General features: G+C 40.4%; 1 protein-coding gene across 2 annotated transcripts in view; it reads right to left on the reverse strand.

The window, feature by feature from the left end:
* Window positions 1-23,439, reverse strand: part of NELL2 (neural EGFL like 2) — a 549,962-nt gene that overhangs the window by 46,294 nt on the left and 480,229 nt on the right. For both annotated transcript variants that reach the window (XM_073573236.1, XM_073573234.1), the window contains one exon: window positions 18,499-18,594. In XM_073573236.1, coding sequence (XP_073429337.1) covers window positions 18,499-18,594 — 96 coding nt within the window. The remainder of the gene's footprint in view (window positions 1-18,498; window positions 18,595-23,439) is intronic.

Genomic DNA, 23,439 nt, shown 5'->3' on the forward strand with positions numbered 1-23,439 from the left:
CCACTCATCCAGTACTGTTACATCTCCCTCTCTACACTACCTCACCATCTACCAACTCATCTCTACTGCCCTGGGATTACAGCTCTACCTGTGGAGGGCTTCAACATCTCAGCTGCGCCCAACATCTGTCCCAAAGAAGCAACACAGCAGCGCTGGTCAATCTGACCAGAAACCACAGGTGGCGTCACAAATCACTTCATAGACTTTATCCCCATTCAGCCACTGTGACATTTTGCCATTGAAGTTAACAGGCCCGGTGCCGAGTATCCCACGGCCTCTGGGTCACATCAACAGTGCTGCACGTGTAAACTAGTAGTCACCATAGGCTTAGCTGGAAGGCCAGCAGTAACTACACCTGCAGCAAGAGCCTGGAAAAGATGCTGGGACCGAAGTCTGTGCTGAGCAGTCATCCCAGCAGATGAGCCTGATTGGAAGATCACAGCACCAGACAAGGCTTGAGATCCATCCCGTGCAGCAGGAGAATCCTAGCGCCTAAGACTACTTTCACACGTGTGTTTTTTTTGCGCTGCGCTGCGTGCGCAGCGCAAACATGCATAAAAATGCATCATGCGCTTTTAATGCGCTTCCTTGTTTTTTGCACATGGTTTTTACAAAAAAGCATGCGTTTTTAAATGCTGACGTGCGCATGACCATGCGCATGTCAGCGTTCCCATAGACTTTAATGTGTGTTTGGGTGAATTCCGTGCGCATTGCGTGCACATGCATTTTTTTGAGACAGGTCGGACGCACCAAAAATCAGGCGCACACTGCAAAAAAACGCAAGCGCATACAAATGCGTACAAACGCATGACAATGCGCACCCATGTTAAATGTATGCGCAAAAACGCAGCGCGAAAAAAGCAAGTGTGAAACCAGCCTAACATCTTCTTCAAAACCTATGAAGGTACACCACCGTCTTTAAGATACTGTATCCACATATCAAGGGTTTTTCAGGGCTTTGTTATTGATGGTTAATACTTAGAGATAGGCTACCAATATGGTCAGATTGGTGGGGATGCCAACAGCAGGAACCCCCAGCACTCAGTGACTGAATTACTGTACTTCTCTGATGAGTGGCACTTTTTCATTTAACTTACCCTATGAGACACATACATTTGGTACTGGCTGTACCTCGTATTGCAGTACACTGAAGCTCACTTGAATGCAACTGAATAAGACTGACTGACAATATCAAGCACAGCCACAGACTAAATATACTGGGGGCAACTCATTAAAGTGGATACGCCAGAAATCTTAATAGGTTGGAATGTTTTTGCGCAACTCAGAAATTGTGCAAAAGTATTGCAACTTTTGACATTTAAAAGCTAGTTCTGGTCCGCTATGCCAATATGGACATATGCCTAGTAGTGATGAACGAATATGCTCATTACTCGAGGTTTACAAGCATGCTCGGGTGTTCTCCAAGTATTTTAGACGTGCTCGGAGATTTAGTTTGTGTCGCCGCAGCTGAATGATTTGAGGCTGCTAGACAGCCTGAATACATGTGGGGATTGCCTCTTTGTTAGGAAATCCCCATATGTATTCAGGCTGTCTAGCAGCCACAAATCATGCAGCTGTGGTGACACAAACTAAGTCTCCGAGCATGCCCAAAATACTCAGAGGATACCCAAGCATGCTTGGAAAACTCGAGTAACAAGCATACTCGCTCATCACTAATGCTTAGGGCAAATCTTAAGGCAGAAACACCTACAAACAAGCAACAGTTAAAGTTAGCTGCAGTAAAGGCTTGGAAATTAAACACAAAGGAGGAAACCCAGCATTTGGTGATGCCCATGGCTTCCATATTTTAGGCAGTCATTGCCTGCAAAGGATTCTCTACAAAGTAATAAAAATGAACATTTTATTTATGATACATTTAATTTGTTCAATTACTTTTGAGCCTCGGAAATGAGACTTTGCAAAAATTGATTGTAATTCCTAAACATTTCACAGGATATTTTTATTCAACCCCTTTAATTAAGCCTGAAGGTCTACACTTCAATGGCCTCTCATTTGTTTCATTTTAAATCCAAATTAGTGGCATGCAGAGCCCAAATAACAAAGATTCAATCACTGCCCAAATATTTCTGGACCTACTTATATGTTGTTCAATAGATACAAACAAACCATATGAAACACAGATCTTACATAGAGACAAATGGCACAGTAACATTTAGGATAGAAATATCGAAAACAATATATTATAAAAACCTATTGATTTTAATTCTGTGAAGCTGTTAAATTAATATAAAATCTTTACCTACAGATCATGACAACCAATGAAAGATCTGCAGAAAAAAGGATTTGTGATAAATTTGTGATTGCCAGTAAAGCTTGAATAAAAGAAAAACAGAGTAAAATCAAACCTCGTCATATAAAATAAGCCTTTGATTCTGTACGATAACTGTTGAGTTGTCAGTTATATAAAATCAGACCTGCAGTGTTTTGTTTCTTTCCCTGAGGCCTAATTTAGAAATACATTTTTCACATATAAGCTTTTCATGGATAGAACATGTACCATTATAGTTTATGGGGCTGTTCACATTTTTTTTTGCGGACTCTGTGTCCGCAAAAAAATGACATAGGCATGTATATTTTTGATCAGGGTCACAAATAGCACACGGATGACATAAGTAGGAAGAGACACCAGGCCAATAAACAATCCAACAAGATTTATTGGAACAGGGAACTGGGACAACATAAATGAAAGTAATTCTGCAGCGTCCGTAATTAGTCCACAATGAGTCCACACAAAGAGAGCAGATCCGGGGGCGCCACCTGGCAATCCGACGCCAGGAAAATAGAAATTGTCCTTGGGTGAATTCAATGGATCCAGCAGATGAGGGACACAAAACAGTCCCACGTGGCAGCTTACACACGGTCACTGGAATCTCGCCTCAGCATAAGATCCCAGCCCTTCGCAGGTCACCACACAACAGTCTTTAGATTCAGTCCTCAAATCCAGCAGGGTGGTGAGACATCACAATTCCTTGTGGCAAAATAATCTCCAATCTCCATACATGATACCAGGATCCAGCCACAGCTGCAGATCCTTGTCCTTCGAAGCACACCGCATCAACTAACTGACCATGTGGCTTGTTGTCCTATCTCTTTTAGTATCTCTGCCCAACAAAGGGGCTGATCCCAACACCCACCCTCTTAAACATAGCTCCAAGGACAAAGAACATTCCAGAAACCCTGTCTGCAGTCTCTGTACAGGTTTGTGTATTGGGGATACCCCCTGCAGAGTGGAACAAAGACAAGCATGCCCCCACCAGATACAGGGCAAGGATTGCTAACGTAAGCCTAATTACAGTATGGTCCATGTGTACACGCTGGGGGGTGACTCATTGTTACAGGCATGTACATTTTTGATCGGGGTCACAAATAGCACATGGATGACATAAGTGAGCTGTCCGTGATTAACACTGCAATGTATACAAAATCACTGATGAAACATTGATGGTAAAAACGGACACTGACCAAACAATGATGAAAATGAAATCTAAAACAATTATGAAAATCATTTTGTTTTTGAGTACATGAAAAATTACTAAGTGAACAAAAGTAATTCTATTACTCACATTTTTTATAGAGAATATAAATTTAATGTAATTCTCTAATATACACAGATAAATTGTATATGTACTTTTTTCTGCCTTTGTTTATTATGATTATTTGGAGATTTAAAGTTTCAATACTCTTACTATAGAAAAATATAGGTAGATATATGTTTGTTACAAGATAATTTCTTTGTACACCTTCAGACAATGATTGCTGCATTTTCCTGAAAATATTATTAAAAATCCATTACAGGACATGCAACCACCTATACCACTTAAATGGAGCTTTATGATTGAGGGGACATTGTAAAAAGCAAAGTTTTATTGCAGAATATCTTATTGATTTACATTAACATTTCATTTCTGTCGCTAATTGATCAATTACTGGCGGACAATCATTTGCAGTTTAGACTCCTGGTTTTGATCACTTGTAAGTGAAAAATATTGGCTTCAGAACTGACGGCAGAAATGTAAAGCTTCTATATTTCAATACATGACATAATGGTTTGTAACAAAAGCTCAAATGAGAGAAGAAAAGATTTACATAATGAAATAATGTATAATTTAGTAATATGTACTGTCATTATTTTCATAAACTATATAGTGTCTGGGGCATTAGTGGTGCAGAGAGGTCCCAAATGCCCCTCTGCTATATACAAATATAATAAAAATGACATATGATGGGTGCTACAAATTTGACATAGGGGCCGCCTCTGCATACTGTATTGTAATCCAAGACTTGTTCTGTTTTATAGTAGATTAGGAACCAGTTGTCTGCAGCCAATCAAGTGAATCTCATGTTCCTGAACTAGGAATGGAACGTAGTGGCCCCTTCATTGAGCTTATCGGATAGGGCATCAGAGGTTTGACCCCCTCCAAAATACCCCTTTGACATCTTAGGCTAAGTTCACATGTTCAGTAATCAGTTTGAAACAGGTCCAGTACCAATCAGTTTTCTTAACAGGACAAAAAAAACTGAATGCAACTGGATTCATTTTTTTAGCCTTAAAGTGCTAATGGACGAAGGGAATAAGGTTCAAAAAGTCTTAAAAGTAGCAAATTAAATATGTTTAAGGCAAGACGAGCATGTGGAAGATCATCAGATTTTAATCCAAAAAACTCAAAACGATTTTCATCTGCATCAGTCATCTGAGTAACATCCACATATATTCGCATTTTATGTCTTGTGTGATATCCATGTGATATCCGTGTGCCATCTTTTTTTTATACATGAACATTTTGAAATGTAAATTATCAAATACAGAGCCCTAGGGTAATATTGGCAATGTATCCATAAAGACTGCATGCTCTATGGATGATCCCTTTTGGGATGCAATTTTTTTTAAGCAACCGTTTCAGCCAATACTCAGAAGGGAATAGTTAATGCTGAATTTTTTTTCACATGGACACTAGGTCAGTTTGAAAAGCCGTCATTTGGACAGCCCTACTAAGATTCATTGGTCAATGTGCTGTCCAATTTTAACTCAGATGGCACAGGTCCAAATTTAACACTCATCTGACCAAGCCATCAAGGTGTGCGCTTGCGCCAATTCTATTTCTTGGCATATACATGTATCTAACAAGCGGAGAGGCAGATTACATACATGTCAGCCATTACAAATCACATATTAGCTTTCCACAACTTTCCTAAACGTCTCAATTGCAAAGAGACATATTTGATATAAAAAAATCTGGAAAAGCGAAGCAATTCCTCAAATGAGAATGATGGCCATATGGCTTGTTATCTCAGTAACATAAAAAGCTGTTAGGTCCAGACACTGAAGAAATATCACGAGGATTAGTCATAAATGTTAGATTGGTGGTAATTTGTCTATGCGTTTTCTAGAGGCTGCGTGTTCTACCTATTATCTGGAAGGGGGCAAATACAGTAGTTAACACACTATTTTCTTGAAAAGACATATTAATATCTCAGAAAACACATCGCAAACCATATACTGCACAAATAACCTTTTGTACTATATATCTACATGGTTTACTCCCCATAGACATTCACATCTTGATCCCGCATCCAAGGTCACATTACCTTAGATCGGAGTCCGTTGGAAAAAATGAAATTTAATTACAGCACATTTGTTTTTCTGTACTGAAACTGTCATCCTGTCACTGGGTTCATGAATCAATGCTGACCTGACTTCATCCATATAGTTCTCAGGCTGAATTTCTTGATTTATTAAGGCATTACCGGACAAAATCTGACTGAGCAACTTTAATGTCTATTCCCTCCTGAAAAATTAAAAGCTCATGTCATGTGAACTTTCTTCGTTGATGCCAAGAGAGCACTAAAAGGATATCACAGTATCAGCCAACCAAGACTGCAATACTTCATGACCTACTTATAATCTTAAGCTGCTCTTATAAATTTTTCACTGTATTTGCATCACTCTTTACCATTAAATATCTAAAACAATCATTGCTGCTACTTTCTTACTGTCTTACCATACAGTCTTTTGTAGTCTCTGGATATATTCATCTGGGCTACTATACGTGATTTCTAAGGGTATGTTTCCACGTTCAGTATTGCCGACGCTTTGGACGCTGCGAAAACCCCACTCCGCCCAAAGAACCGCCCCCTTTTTACATGCGGTGATACGGCATGTGTTCATTGAACACATGCGGTATCACCGCATCGTATCCATAGACGGTGTAATTTATCTTGCATATCGGAGTGTCTACGCAAGATAAATAGACATGCTGTGGTCTAAAAAGACGCACCACATGTCCGTACTTTTGGGTGTGTCACCCGCGTTCTTGCATGCATAGTGGAGACGGGATTTTATAAAATCCCCTCCACTGTGCTGTAACATCTGGATGCTGTACAATCCGCAACAATTCCTGATTTAATCCTGAACGTGGAAACATACCATAATAATTATCTGCAAAATATAGAACATTTCATTGGCATTTTTATTTATGCGTTGCCAATGTACAATTCGATTCCACTCATTGAAAAACATTCTCCATTCCATACTAAAGAACTCGTAAGGGCCTCACAAGGTCTTCTTTACTTTACTCGGATTCTGAAAGAATATTAAACATTAAGTATACAAGAAAAGCACTCCAAAGTAAAAGAAAAAAAAACAAAGGTAAACTTATATGTAAGTTAACCGGAAGTGTATCTAGCTGAGCTTATTAGGGAATTACAGAAACAGAACATTTCTCATTACTATAAGCTTAATATTGGATTTGGTGCCTGTACAAGTAAGATCTGATAATAGACATAGGAAATTAGGAAATCTAATTTCTGGCATCATCCATGTTAGCCTAATAAAAGGCAGGAATAAAAGATACATATATATATTTACAGTTATGGCGGAAAGTGTTCTTAAAACCCTCAACAATGAACTGATGCAGATGAGGAAGGTTTAATCCAACCACACAATTTCACTGCAGTAGCCTTTTCAGAAAAAAGATAGTATTATGTGGCGACTGGCGACCAAACAAATTATTGAGCTTCTTATTAATATAGGGCCAACAGGAGTTTTTTAGAGACAGCCACTTTAGCAGTTTTCTGCTCTAGCTAGTCGAGTGTTGTCCATAGTCCACTAACTACTATAGGATGTGTGGATAGGAATTTATTGCATGACACAACCCTTTTAAGTTCATGTATTTCAAGTAAATTTCGCGATGTGTGATTACACAAGGAATTACACTATTTCAGGTCACTATGTGATTTATATCCTGCATTTTGATTTAAACAGTTCTCTCCTTTTCATGTTTTCGCTTTTATTTAAAGTTGATTGTAACATATTGGCTTTTATCTACGTGCTATGATATCGCCCATGCACAATACACACAGAAATATGGATTCCTACTGGTTTCTTATGTAGCACACAAACAGAAGCAGAAGCAAGGAGAACAATATACATCATCATCATCATCATCATCGTGTAGGACATTACATAGCACTCCTGAGCAATGTAGCTGTGAATCCGACAGTGGGATAAGTTTAAAAATGCCTACAAAAAACTGCAACATGACCTCTGTGTTTCTCTGACTATGTCTCACTATGCTCCTTCCTCTTCCTTCATACTCCACTCTTTATGGATTTCAATAGGCTGCTGTAATTTGATAATTCAAGGTGCTGACAGTCCCTATTTTATTGAGCAAAACTTTTTTTCCGAGCAAATGAAGTGTTTAGGAAGAAGGCAGAAGCCAAAGTATAGAAAGATATATTGTAAAGTTTATTTTCATATTCAGTTACATTATTGATTTATACAAAGTTTGTTGATTTGTTGGAAGGACAGCAACATGTAGCAAAACAAAGTTTGCCAGTATTGCAGAACTCACTTTCCATCTCTATACTCCAGTGGATGCTGATTGGCTGAAGTGGTCAACTGATGCCCACCACCAACCCCCCCAAGAAGAAGCCAGGAGAGCAGCGTGGGACACAGTGTACACTGTGTTCACAATTATTAGTCATGCATGTTGACCATAACATAATTTGTATGCATATTTTCCATCTTCAAGCTGTATAAACTTGAATGATTAGATGATGTAGATCAGATGATGTGTATTTGTGTAATGAGAGAGGGTGTTGTGTAAGGATATCAACACCCTTCATAAAGGTGTGAAGAATTATTAGGCAGCTTGTTTTCCTCAGGCAAAATGGACCAAAAAAAGAGACTTAAGTGACGCTCAAAAAGTCAAAAATTGTTACATTTCTTGAAGAGGGTTGCAGGACTCTTGAAGTTGCTAAGATATTGGGGTGTGATCACAGAACCATCAAAAGTTTTGTTACAGAAAACATGTTGAGAAATAAAGATGCACATTTACTGACGAAGATTTGGGAAGAATCAAATGTGAATCAACCAGGACCCCATTATCCTCCAGTGCAAGCATATTCCAGAACTGCAACATCACTGAAGTGGACAGAAGTACAAGGTGTACAGTGTTCAGATACATGGCTAAGATAAGGAAAGATGAAGCCCCCCACCACTGAAGAAGACACAGAAGTTAAAACATCAAGATTGAGCCAAGAAATATCTGAAGATTTTTTAAAGGTTTTATGGACTGATAAGATGAGAGTCACTGTTGACGCACCAGACATATAGGCCATGGGTGGATGAATTATTGGGCATAAACCTCTACTTCGACTCAGATGCTAGGAAGGTGGAACTGGGGTACTACTATGGGCTGGTATTATTAGAGATGAGCTAGTTGGACCTTTTTCAGGTTGAATTGGACTCAAACTCAACTTTTAAACCTACTGATAGTATTTAGATGACACTTCCTTCAAGCAGTGGTAAAGGAAAATGTCTGCATCTTTCAGGAAAACCATGATTTTTATGCCGGACAATGCTCCATCGCATGCATCAATGTATTCCACTGCTTAGCTAGCAAGTAAATGCCACAAGAATTAAAGAATGACCGCTTTCCTTACTTGCCTTAAACCCTATACTTGTGGGCTCTTCTTAAATGAGAGCTTTACAGTAAAGGAAAATAGTAAACTTCTCAATAGTGTACTCTAGGAGGTTGTGGTTAGTGCTGCCCAAAAAGTTAATTGTCACCAGATGGAGAAACTGACAGACTCCATGGATCTAAGGCATATGACTGGTATTGAACAGGGTGACTGTTAGAGTTGAGCGAATATCTTCGGTTCCCCGCTTAATCGGCAAGCTATAGCGCCGGCTGAACAGCTGATAACCGCCACAGCTTCATGTGTCGCGGCTGTGTCACAGTCACAGCACATGCATGGAGAGCACAACAAACAGGCTCTCCATGCATGTGGTGTGACTGTGATACAGCCACAACACATGCAGCTGCGGCAGCGATCAGCTGTTCAGCCGGCGCAATCCAGGAAGCCGGGTTCCCGTGTGGCTTATTTGGTAAGTGCTGTAGCTTGCCGAATAAGCGGGGAACCGAAGATATTCGCTCAACTCTAGTGACTATATTAGTCACTGATATTTTTCTTGAAATGTCAGAAATGTATTTCTTGCTCACATTCACATTCTCCCACGAAAGACTAAACTTTACTTTTACTTTCTTAAATATTCAGGTTTCAGGTTTATTAACCTTTTGGATTGACCGACAGCACTGTAGATTAATAATAGAATTAATCATCAAAAATATAAATTGCCTAATAACTGTTATGGAGGAGCAGCACCGCCCCTGGTAAATGAGCATACATACTATAGATACAAACTATGCATCCTCAAAATGGAAAGTGAATCCTGCATGACTGGCAGTTCTACTATATTTTTATATACTCTCCTCATTGCTTGTTCGTCTTACAAAGCTGAAGAACATTATTTTGCTTCACTTGGGTGTATACTAAAAGTGTAAAATATTTTGATCAACCATAAGAAAACACAAAAAGGAAGTATAACCCTATCAGTTAATGCACTAATACATAATTTAATTCTTCTTATCTTTCTTAAATCACATCATATATGCTATTCCATGCTTATTAACAGCTATAGCCCATTGAAGGGTCGAGGAAGTTTAATGTATGTTTATTTTGTGGGCACCAATTTTTCAACCATAAATATTTAGATGTTGTTTATAGCATCTGTCACGTCCATTCCAAATTACTCTTTGTGATAAAATTTCTAGGCATGCCAGAAGGCATAAATTAACCTTGGCTCATAACAAATGAAAGAAATGGTCTAGAGAAATATTGATTTCCTATCCATACTACAGAAGCACAAATGGCTTGCAATTCGCTTTGTACATATTCATCTATTTTATTTGCATACTCACAGTGATGTTTATGCAGAGCATGTGAAATGTGTGCAGAATTGCCATGAATGTTTAATGCTGTACAGTATATGAAATATGTCCATCCTTTAATATATTCCTGCCTATTAAAGTCAAGCTTGATAAACTGAAATTAAATGGCTTTCCCAGTGTTAGGCTCAGGGCTTATCATCCCCAGAAATGTATTTTGATGAACATCTCCTAGTGAAAGGCCTTAATATATACTATGGTTGAGCAAAAAGATTTGCGCTGCCATTGTCGAGCGTCCATGGCATTTGGACCAGTTCAGTCTTCACATCTGTGCCTGGCATCGAAAGCGTCATGGGCACCTCTCAGGTTTACTAGGCCCTGTGACTTGGTTATTGCAACAATATGACATCATGGCGGCTAATAAGCACAAGAAGCACCTGGGATGTCTGGCCAAGGATGCCTAGCACCAAAGAGAAGACTGCCATGTAGGACTGGTGTCAGTGCAAGGCAGGGTGAAGCTAGTTACTCAACTATAATGTACAGGGTGGGCCATTTATATGGATACACCAAAATAAAATAGGAATGGTTGGTGATATCAACTTCCTATTTGTGGCACATTAGTATATGGGAGGGCGGAACTTATCAAGATGGGTGGTGACCATGGTAGCCATTTTGAAGTTGGCCAGTTTGGATCCAACTTTATTTTTTCAATGGGAAGAGGGTCATGTGACACATCAAACTTATTGAGAATTTCACAAGAAAAGCAATGGTGTGCTTGGTTTTAACGTAACTTTATTTTTTCATGAGTTATTTACAAGTTTATGACCACTTATAAAATGTGTTCAAAGTGCTGCCCATTGTGTTGGATTGTCAATGCAACCTTCTTCTCCCACTCTTGACACACTGATAGCAATACCACAGAAGAAATGCTAGCATAGACTTCCTTTAATCCTTTAATCGTCCCACCATGGGGAAATTCAGAGCATTACAGCAGCAAGGCAGGAACAAGTACAGATACAGATGCATAAAGGCATTACATTGACAGTAGGTAGGTACATATACGAAAAAAAAAAGAAAAAAAGATATGACCGGACTATCATAACTTTGGATCTATCAGTTCACTGTTTGGGTCGTTCTCCATTTTGGACAGTGCTGGTTATACAGCCTAACTGCAGCAGGAAGGAAGGACTTTCGATAGCGCTCCCTCTCACATTTAGGATGAAGTAGCCGGTCACTGACAGTACTGCACATCTTTATCACGGTCTCATGCATGGGATGGGAATCATTCTGCACCATGTAGCTCACCTACTTAGAGTATCTGTTGTTTCAGATGTTGCACATCTCGTATCTTCACAGCATAGACAATTGCCTTCAGATGACCCCAAAGATAGAATTCTAAAGGGGTCAAACCGGGAGACCTTGGTGGCCATTCAACTGGCACACGATGACCAATCCACTTTCCAGGAAACTGTTCATGTAGGAATGCTTGGACTTGACACCCATAATTGATGGTGTGGTATATGGGGTACAAAGATAGTGGGGCCATTCTTCATCAATGATAACCTCACATCATCTGAAATTGCTACATAATGATGTGTTGTCCTCTTTATGCACTGCCTATGGCACGTTCCATGAGTTTTTCCAGCAAGATGGATCACCACCACATTATGGGTGTCAGGTCCGAGCATTCCTACAAGGAATCTGACCATCTTAGACTAGCATTTCTTCTGCGGTGTTGCTATCAGTGTGTCAAGAGTGGGAGAAGAGGGTTGCATTGACAATCCAACACAATGGACAGCACTTTGAACACATTTTATAAGTGGTCTTAAACTTGTAAATAACTCATGAAAGAATAAAGTTATGTTAAAACCAAGCATACCATTGTTTTTCTTGTGAAATTCTCAATAAGTATGATGTGTCACATGACCCTCTTCCCATTGGAAAAAATGAAGTTGGATCCAAACTGGCTGACTTCAAAACGGCCGCCATGGTCACCACCCATCTTGAAAAGTTTCCCCCCTCCCATATACTAATGTGCCACAAAAAGGAAGTTGATATCACCAACTATTTCCATTTTATTTAGGTGTTTTCATACAAATGGCCCACCCTGTATACCAGTGTATGGGCACATAATTGCATACGTCATCCATAAGGTCCTATTAAGAAAAAATGAAATTTATAAGTTTTTTCAGCAGCTCCTTGTATTGAAAAGCAGTCTGTCTGAATAGAAGGAAATCCGCAGTTCAGCATGATAGAGATGTTGACTGCTCCATACATGGTTAACATTTGGAGCTAGCAACAGATAATTGGTGAATCTATCGGTGTCAGACCCCCACCCATCTAATACTGATGACCTCTCCTAAGGACAGATCATCAATATGAAATTAGTGGAAAGTCCCTTTCCCATTATAATTTAGGTTCTCATCCATTCAGTGATGTATGCATAGACAGGATCATGTAAGGCGACCATAATACCAGTGAATCTACTGGTGAGCTCACACATTTATTCAATAATAAGCCCGAAGGTTCTAGCAAAAGGCGACCTGATATAAAACAGATTGGGAGCTGATCACTTGCTGCAAGGGACAAATGTGGGCTCTGATAATTAGAATGTATTTATACGACGTGCGCACACAATAATAACATCATAGTTTAGGATAAAATTAAAATTGGACATTCACGAGATCTGTATAGATTGCCAGTGCTCGCTTTGAATAATATTCTTTGTGTAGCCAAGGCATACCAGTCTAACAATGTGCACTACATGCAAAACAGAAGCCGCGGAGACACCATCACGTGTTTCTCAACGCAAGCAATGACCAGCCAGGTCTTTGTCCGGGAAGGAACAACCACGGGAAGGGCAGTCTCCAATGAAGGAAACCACCTATGCCAAAACATGGTATCCATCCACATACAGCTGTTTCGGGGTATTGCCCCTCATCAGTGTGGAGTAGGAAACTGGCTGGTAGGAGCAATGCCTAGTAAAAAGACTATAAAGAGGAGGATGAATGAACTCATGGAGATCAACATCCGACACTGCGGAGACACCATCACGTGTTTCTCAATGCAGTGATTCTAGAGCACTGCCCCCATCCCTTATGGGAAATATGCAAAACATGCAAAACAGAAGCCGCGGAGACACCATCACGCGTTTCTCAACGCAAGCAATGACCAGCCAGGTCTTTGTCCGGGAAGGAACAACCACGGGAAGGGCAGTCTCCAATGAAGGAAACCACCTATGCCAAAACATGGTATCCATCCACATACAGCTGTTTCGGGGTATTGCCCCTCATCAGTGTGGAGTAGGAAACTGGCTGGTAGGAGCAATGCCTAGTAAAAAGACTATAAAGAGGAGGATGAATGAACTCATGGAGATCAACATCCGACACTGCGGAGACACCATCACGTGTTTCTCAACGCAGTGATTCTAGAGCACTGCCCCCATCCCTTATGGGCAATATGCAAAACATGCAAAACAGAAGCCGCGGAGACACCATCACGTGTTTCTCAACGCAAGCAATGACCAGCCAGGTCTTTGTCCGGGAAGGAACAACCACGGGAAGGGCAGTCTCCAATGAAGGAAACCACCTATGCCAAAACATGGTATCCATCCACATACAGCTGTTTCGGGGTATTGCCCCTCATCAGTGTGGAGTAGGAAACTGGCTGGTAGGAGCAATGCCTAGTAAAAAGACTATAAAGAGGAGGATGAATGAACTCATGGAGATCAACATCCGACACTGCGGAGACACCATCACGTGTTTCTCAACGCAGTGATTCTAGAGCACTGCCCCCATCCCTTATGGGAAATATGCAAAACATGCAAAACAGAAGCCGCGGAGACACCATCACGTGTTTCTCAACGCAAGCAATGACCAGCCAGGTCTTTGTCCGGGAAGGAACAACCACGGGAAGGGCAGTCTCCAATGAAGGAAACCACCTATGCCAAAACATGGTATCCATCCACATACAGCTGTTTCGGGGTATTGCCCCTCATCAGTGTGGAGTAGGAAACTGGCTGGTAGGAGCAATGCCTAGTAAAAAGACTATAAAGAGGAGGATGAATGAACTCATGGAGATCAACATCCGACACTGCGGAGACACCATCACGTGTTTCTCAACGCAGTGATTCTAGAGCACTGCCCCCATCCCTTATGGGAAATATGCAAAACATGCAAAACAGAAGCCGCGGAGACACCATCACGTGTTTCTCAACGCAAGCAATGACCAGCCAGGTCTTTGTCCGGGAAGGAACAACCACGGGAAGGGCAGTCTCCAATGAAGGAAACCACCTATGCCAAAACATGGTATCCATCCACATACAGCTGTTTCGGGGTATTGCCCCTCATCAGTGTGGAGTAGGAAACTGGCTGGTAGGAGCAATGCCTAGTAAAAAGACTATAAAGAGGAGGATGAATGAACTTATAGTCTTTTTACTAGGCATTGCTCCTACCAGCCAGTTTCCTACTCCACACTGATGAGGGGCAATACCCCGAAACAGCTGTATGTGGATGGATACCATGTTTTGGCATAGGTGGTTTCCTTCATTGGAGACTGCCCTTCCCGTGGTTGTTCCTTCCCGGACAAAGACCTGGCTGGTCATTGCTTGCGTTGAGAAACACGTGATGGTGTCTCCGCGGCTTCTGTTTTGCATGTTTTGCATATTGCCCATAAGGGATGGGGGCAGTGCTCTAGAATCACTGCGTTGAGAAACACGTGATGGTGTCTCCGCAGTGTCGGATGTTGATCTCCATGAGGTCATTCATCCTCCTCTTTATAACAATGTGCACTGACATGAGAGAAAGTCTTCTGGAGAGAAATACCTTTATAATATTGTAATATTGCATGCAATGAAACATATCAAGCTTTTTTTTAATAAAAGGTATAACATCAGAGAGAGACACATGGAGGCATTACGAAATATGTGCCCAGAGCATGGATATGTTACTAATATACTAACAATTAAAATGAATAATTAATTACAATACACAAGACACAATGCCGAGCTATGCTCCATTTATTTATTTATTTTTTCTTCTTATTTATTTTAGAACATACGCTTTTATGTTAATATGTCTTAAAGGTTTTTGCTGTTAAATTGGGAATTAATAAGAAAATAAACTTTTATTGTGACTATTGCTTTCTTAGTTCCTGTTACACTAAACAATGCATCAGCGATCCCGACAACGATACGACCTTGTCAGGATCACTGGTGCCTCGCTACATGATCGCTGGTGAGCTGCCAAACAAGCAGATTTCACCAGCGATCAGGACCAGTGAGGATGCTGGTATCCAAGGTAAATATTGGGTAACTAAGCGAGTGCGTCGCTTAGTTACCCGCTGTGTACCTTGGATACCTGCGTGCTGGCGCTGGGAGCTGGTATCCAAGGTAAATATCGGGTACCCAAGCACACGCCTCACTTAGTTACCCGCTGTGTACCTTGGATACCAGCTCCCAGAGCGAGCATGCAGGTATCCAAGGTACACAGTGGGTAACTAAGCGACGCGCGCTTAGTTACCCGATATTTACCTTGGATACCAGCTCCCAGCGTCTGCTTACAGCGCTGGGAGCTCGCTGATCATTGGTCTCTCCCTGTCACACGCAGCGATGCGAGCTGGCCAGAGGGAGACCAACGATCAAAAAATGGCCCAGGACATTAGAGCACGATCAGCGATACCCGGCGGGGGGGCTGGTCGCTGATGAGTGTCACACACAGCGAGATCGCTGGCGAGATCGCTGTTGCATCATAAAATCAGCGATCTCGGTGTGTGTGATGGGGCTTTTAGGTGCAGTTTACAGATGTTGTTTAATTTTAACCTCTTGGAAAATCTGCCCTAAATATGCTAAAGTGTTCAATTAATTTCTAAAGAAGTTGTGAGGTAGTTAGAGGTATTGTTCATCGGATCCTTTATAAAACAGGAACAAAAGCACAAGTGATGTCTTTCCCATTTACATATATGTAAAGGCGACTATAAATTAACTATATACTTAATAATACCATTACCAAGAAACCTTTCTAGATATGATCATAACCTGCAAGGTTCACATCAGACTAACCTTATATCTGTTCACAAATTTAAGCCCAAGGTAAAACAGTTCAAGTGTTGCCAGACCTGAATTAACAAGCATTTCTCACCTACTGTGTCCCCCCATTTCCTTGTAGATTGTAAGCTTGCGAGCAGGGACCTCACTCCTAATGTCATTGTTTGAATTGTCTTAACTTGTATTGAATTTATTGTCTGTACATGTCCCCGCTTAATTGTAAAGTGCTGCGGAATATGTTGGCGCTATATAAATAAAAATTATTATTATTATTAAGTGTTGTCTTTGGTAGGATTTCTTTATACAGTCATATGTAAAAGTTTGGGCACCCCTATTAATGTTAACCTTTTTTCTTTATAACAATTTTGGTTTTTGCAACAGCTATTTCAGTTTCATATATCTAATAACTGATGGACTCAGTTATATTTCTGGATTCAAATGAGGTTTATTGTGCTAACAGAAAATGTGCAATCTGCATTTAAACAAAATTTGACAGTTGCAAAAGTATGGGCACCCTTATCATTTTCTTGATTTGAACACTCCTAACTACTTTTTACTGACTTCCTGAAGAACTAAATTGGTTTTGTAACCTCATTGAGCTTTGAACTTCATAGCCAGGTGTATCAAATCATGAGAAAAGGTATTTAAGGTGGCCACTTGCAAGTAGTTCTCCTATTTGATTCTCCTATGAAGAGTGGCATCATGGGCTCCTCAAAACAACTCTCAAATGATCTGAAAACAAAGATTATTCAACATAGCTTTTCAGGGGAGGATACAAAAAGTTGTCTCAGAGATTTAACCTGTCAGTTTCCACTGTGAGGAACATAGTAAGGAAATGGAAGAACACAGGTACAGTTCTTGTTAAGCCCAGAAGTGGCAGGCCAAGAAAAATATCCGAAAGGCAGAGAAGAAGAATGGTGAGAACAGTCAAGGACAATCCACAGACCACCTCCAAAGACCTGCAGCATCATCTTGCTGCAGATGGTGTCACTGTGCATCGGTCAACAATACAGCGCATGCATAACGCCTTTTTGTATGACCAAACAACTCAATCTTTGTTTCATCAGTCCACAAGACCTTCTTCCAAAATGTAACTGGCTTGTCCAAATGTGCTTTTGCATACCTCAGGCGACTCTGTTTGTGGCGTGCTTGCAGAAACGGCTTCTTTCGCATCACTCTCCCATACAGCTTCTCCTTGTGCAAAGTGCGCTGTATTGTTGACCGATGCACAGTGACACCATCTGCAGCAAGATGATGCTGCAGGTCTTTGGAGGTGGTCTGTGGATTGTCCTTGACTGTTCTCAGCATTCTTCTTCTCTGCCTTTCTGATATTTTTCTTGGCCTGCCACTTCTGGGCTTAACAAGAACTGTACCTGTGTTCCTCCATTTCCTTACTATGTTCCTCACAGTGGAAACTGACAGGTTAAATCTCTGAGACAACTTTTTGTATCCTTCCCCTGAAAAGCTATGTTGAATAATCTTTGTTTTCAGATCATTTGAGAGTTGTTTTGAGGAGCCCATGATACCACTCTTCATAGGAGAATCAAATAGGAGAACTACTTGCAAGTGGCCACCTTAAATACCTTTTCTCATGATTTGATACACCTGGCTATGAAGTTCAAAGCTCAGTGAGGTTACAAAACCAATTTAGTGCTTCAGGAAGTCAGTAAAAAGTAGTTAGGAGTGTTCAAATCAAGAAAATGATAAGGGTGCCCATACTTTTGCACCGGTCAAATTTTGTTTAAATGCAGGTTGCACATTTTGTGTTAGTACAATAAACCTCATTTGAATCCAGAAATATAACTGAGTCCATCAGTTATTAGATATATGAAACTGAAATAGCTGTTGCAAAAAACCAAAATTGTTATAAAGAAAAAAGGTTAACATTAATAGGGGTGCCCAAACTTTTAAATATGACTGTATGTAGTCAGCATAATGTATGATGAAATAAACATCAATAATCCCTCAACACTTTGAAAGGCCGGTGATGCAGAGGTATGGCAGGAGATCAGTCAAGTACTAAGAATATTTTTTACTACTTTGCTCGTTATTTTGTTACTTTCTACATAATAGATGTTTTGTGAACACTTCAAGCTAAATATTGTATTTCTTGAATATACACCAGGTTCAACAATGTTTTACATTTATTTTTCTTTTCAAAACTTATAAAAGAGAATTTTAAAGAAAAAATAACACATTTCTTACCTGTTTCACAGCTTGGTCCAGTAAAACCCTGCGGGCAAGCACACATATTAGGAGCAATGCAGGTTCCTCCATTCCTACAGCCATCCTTGCAAAAAGCTTCAAAAAGAAAACAAGGATGTTAAAAGTTAAGAAACAAATGGTCTCCCTATTGTATTACATTTTCATGCAGATGTAAAGAGGGCACATCACTTGTTCAAAAATGCCTTGTAAAAATCCCTGTGCTCCCCCGATTCTGCTGCTGTTTTGTGCTGCGTCACTCCATTGCAAAGATATTCGCAAATGTTTCTCCTTAGAGTAGTTCAGTATGTGAAACCTCTACTTGGAGACCAACTGGGCTTTTTTTTAATCTTCTCTGGGGCAAGCACTTTCAACTCTCCCTACCAGATGCTGTCAATCATACCTTAGCAGTTGATCTAGGAATTTATCGGTCTTAGAGGCTGTAGCGTTGTAATTGGCAGCATCTGGGAGAAAAGCGTGAAAGATTATGTCCCCAGAGAAGATTGTGAAAAGATTTCCAGTTAGACTTCAAAGCAGAGATTTCACATTCTGTGCTCCAGAAGAAACAAATGTGAATATTTCTGTAATGGAATAACATAACGCAAAATGAAAAACAGTGGGAAAATCAGGGGAGTTTAGGGGTTGTTCTAAGGTATTTAACTCAATTTCTTTTGGCAAGTGATAGGTCCTCTTTAACCCCTTAACCCCCAAGGGTGGTTTGCACGTTCATGACCGGGCCAATTTTTACAATTCTGACCACTGTCCCTTTATGAGGTAATAACTCTGAAACGCTTCCATGGATCCCGGTGATTCTGACAATGTTTTCTCGTGACATATTGTACTTCATGTTAGTGGTAAAATTTCATTCATATAACTTGCGTTTATTTGTCAAAAAAATGGAAATTTGGCGAAAATTTTGAAAATTTCACAATTTTCCAAATTTGAATATTTATGCTCTTAAATCACAGAGATATACTCACTCGGCGCCTGCGTAGTGGCTTTGACAGGACTCCGTCTTATCATGAATTATACTTCCTCCCGGCCGTCGCTCAGCTGGTAAGGCTTACTAGTTATCTTTAAGATATATACACTCACTGGCCACTTTATTAGGTACACCTGTCCAACTGTGTGTTAAGACTTAATTTCTAATCTGCCAATCACATGGCGGCAACTCAGTGCATTTAGGCATGTAGACATGGTCAAGACAATCTCCTGCAGTTCAAACCGAGCATCAGTATGGGGAAGAAAGGTGATTTGAGTGCCTTTGAACGTGGCATGATTGTTGGTGCCAGAAGGGCTGGTCTGAGAATTTCAGAAACTGCTGATCTACTGGGATTTTCACGCACAACCATCTCTAGGGTTTACAGAGAATGGTCCGAAAAAGAAAAAAAATCCAGTGAGCGGCAGTTCTGTGGCCGGAAATGCCATGTTGATGCCAGAGGTCAGAGGAGAATGGGCAGACTGGTTCGAGCTGATAGAAAGGCAACAGTGACTCAAATTGCCACCCGTTACAACCAAGGTAGGCAGAAGAGCATCTCTGAATGCACAGTGCGTCGAACTTTGAGGCAGATGGGCTACAGCAGCAGAAGACCACACTGGGTACCACTCCTCTCAGCTAAGAACAGGAAACTGAGGCTACAATTTGCACAAGCTCATCGAAATTGGACAGTAGAAGATTGGAAAAACGTTGCCTGGTCTGATGAGTCTCGATTTCTGCTGCGACATTCGGATGGTAGGGTCAGAATTTGGCGTAAACAACATGAAAGCATGGATCCATCCTGCCTTGTATCAACGGTTCAGGCTGGTGGTGGTGGTGTCATGGTGTGGGGAATTTTTTCTGGGCACTCTTTGGGCCCCTTGGTACCAATTGAGCATCGTTGCAACGCCACAGCCTACCTGAGTATTGTTGCTGACCATGTCCATCCCTTTATGACCACAATGTACCCAACATCTGATGGCTACTTTCAGCAGGATAATGTGCCATGTCATAAAGCTCGAATCATCTCAGATTGGTTTCTTGAACATGACAATGAGTTTACTGTACTCAAATGGCCTCCTCAGTCACCAGATCTCAATCCAATAGAGCATCTTTGGGATGTGGTGGAACGGGAGATTCGCATCAGGGATGTGCAGCCGACAAATCTGCGCCAACTGTGTGATGCCATCATGTCAATATGGTCCAAAATCTCTGAGGAATGCTTCCAGCACCTTGTTGAATCTCTGCCACGAAGAATTGAGGCAGTTCTGAAGGCAAAAGGGGGTCCAACCCCTTACTAGCATGGTGTACCTAATAAAGTGGCCAGTGAGTGTATATCAAGCGTTGCTACACTTCAGTAACACACTGACCTTGAGAAAGACACATCTTAGTGTCGATACGGGTGGGTCCTAGGTTCCACAAAACCCGGCTTTGTGCTTCCACTTGGGGTCCCGCCTGGTATCATGGTTGGAGGCAGGGGAGATTTTTGTCTATGCCTCCAGGGCTCCTGTGCTGGTAATATGCTCTGACTATCTGCTGTGAGGTAATATTGGCTGCAGCAATTTGAATGTCCCAGGGTGTATGGTAATAGAGCTTGAAGTACCATTAATAATATTTGCTGATGGTTCCCTGTGTAATCATGCATCTAGCACATTTTGTATGTCTATGACAGTATTTATTTGTAAACAGCATGCATACAGGTATCAGTACTTGAAATATTGTAATATAATAATATATATCTCTATGTAGTGGGACCTCATTAATTAATGAGCATCTGCACTTTTGTATTTTGTCTGGGGTTTTGGAACCTTAAATATTGAATTATATGTGATTATGACCCAATTTTCTTTGTTCACTTTGTAATGTCTGTTTTTGCACAGACTTTTTAATTGTTTTTAACCATGTGTTTGTATGTAGTGGTTGCTGGAATTAAATAAAATATATATTTTTGCATTATAAATATTGGTGGTGATCCCTATAGTTGTTGCATATACTTTTTCTTGGTCTGCTTCTAAATCACAGAGATATGGCACTCAAAAAACTTAATAAATAACATTTAACACATGTTTACTTTACATCAGCACAATTTTGGAACCAAAATTTTTTTTTGTTAGGAAGTTACAGTCATATGTAAAAGTTTGGGCACCCCTATTAATGTTAACCTTTTCTCTTTATAACAATTTTGGTTTTTGCAACAGCTATTTCACGTTCATATATCTAATAACTGATGGACTCAGTTATATTTTTGGATTCAAATGAGGTTTATTGTACTAACAGAAAATTTGCAATCTGCATTTTAACAAAATTTGACCGGTGCAAAAGTATGGGCACCTCAACCTAAAAGTGACATTAATATTTCGTAGATCCTCCTTTTGCAAAAATAACAGCCTCTAGTCGCTTCCTGTAGCTATTAATGAGTTCCTGGATCCTGGATGAAGGTATTTGTGACCATTCCTGTTTATAAAACAATTCCAGTTCAGTTAAGTTTGATGGTCGCCGAGCATGGACAGCCCGCTTCAAATCATCCCACAGATGTTCAATGATATTCAGGTCTGGGGACTGGGATGACCATTCCAGAACATTGTAATTGTTCCTCTGCATGAATGCCTGAGTAGATTTGGAGCGGTGTTTTGGATCATTGTCTTGCTGAAATATCCATCCCCTGTGTAACTTCAACTTCGTCACTGATTCTTGCACATTATTGTCAAGAATCTGCTGATACTGAGTTGAATCCATGCGACCCTCAACTTTAACAAGATTCCCGGTGCTGGCATTGGCCACACAGCCCCAAAGCATGATGGAACCTCCACCAAATTTTACTGTGGGTAGCAAGTGTTTTTCTTGGAATGCTGTGTTTTTTAGCCTCCATGCATAACGCCTTTTTGTATGACCAAACAACTCAATTTTTGTTTCATCAGTCCACAGGACCTTCTTCCAAAATGTAACTGGCTTGTCCAAATGTGCTTTTGCATACCTTAGGCGACTCTGTTTGTGGCGTGCTTGCAGAAACGGCTTCTTTCGCATCACTCTCCCATACAGCTTCTCCTTGTGCAAAGTGCGCTGTATTGTTGACCGATGCACAGTGACACCATCTGCAGCAAGATGATGCTGCAGGTCTTTGGAGGTGGTCTGTGGATTGTCCTTGACTATTATCACCATTCTTCTCTGCCTTTCTGATATTTTTCTTGGCCAGCCACTTCTGGGCTTAACAAGAACTGTACCTGTGTTCTTCCATTTCCTTACTATGTTCCTCACAGTGGAAACTGACAGGTTAAATCTCTGAGAGAACTTTTTGTATCCTTCCCTTGAAAAGCTATGTTGAATAATCTTTGTTTTCAGATCATTTGAGAGTTGTTTTGAGGAGCCCATGATGCCACTCTTCATAGGAGAATCAAATAGGAGAACTACTTGCAAGTGGCCACCTTAAATACCTTTTCTCATGATTTGATACACCTGGCTATGAAGTTCAAAGCTCAATGAGGTTACAAAACCAATTTGGTGCTTCAGGAAGTCAGTAAAAAGTAGTTAGGAGTGTTCAAATCAAGAAAATGATAAGGGTGCCCATACTTTTGCACCGGTCAAATTTTGTTAAAATGCAGATTGCACATTTTCTGTTAGTACAATAAACCTCATTTGAATCCAGAAATATAACTGAGTCCATCAGTTATTAGATATATGAAACTGAAATAGCTGTTGCAAAACCCAAAATTGTTATAAAGAAAAAAGGTTAACATTAATAGGGGTGCCCAAACTTTAACATATGACTGTATAAGGGTTAAAAGTTGACCAGCGATTTCTCACTTTTGCAACACCATTATATGATAGAAAATACCCAAAAGTGACAACATTCTAAAAACTGCACCCCTCAAGGTGCTCAAAACCATACTCAAGAAGATTATTAACCCTTCAGGTGCTTCACAGGAATTTTTTGAATGTTTAAAAAAAATGAACATTTAACTTTTTTTTTC

The sequence above is a fragment of the Dendrobates tinctorius genome, unplaced genomic scaffold (assembly GCF_039654945.1).
Source record: "Dendrobates tinctorius isolate UK_male_01 unplaced genomic scaffold, ASM3965494v1 ptg000035l, whole genome shotgun sequence".
NCBI lineage: Eukaryota > Metazoa > Chordata > Amphibia > Anura > Dendrobatidae > Dendrobates > Dendrobates tinctorius.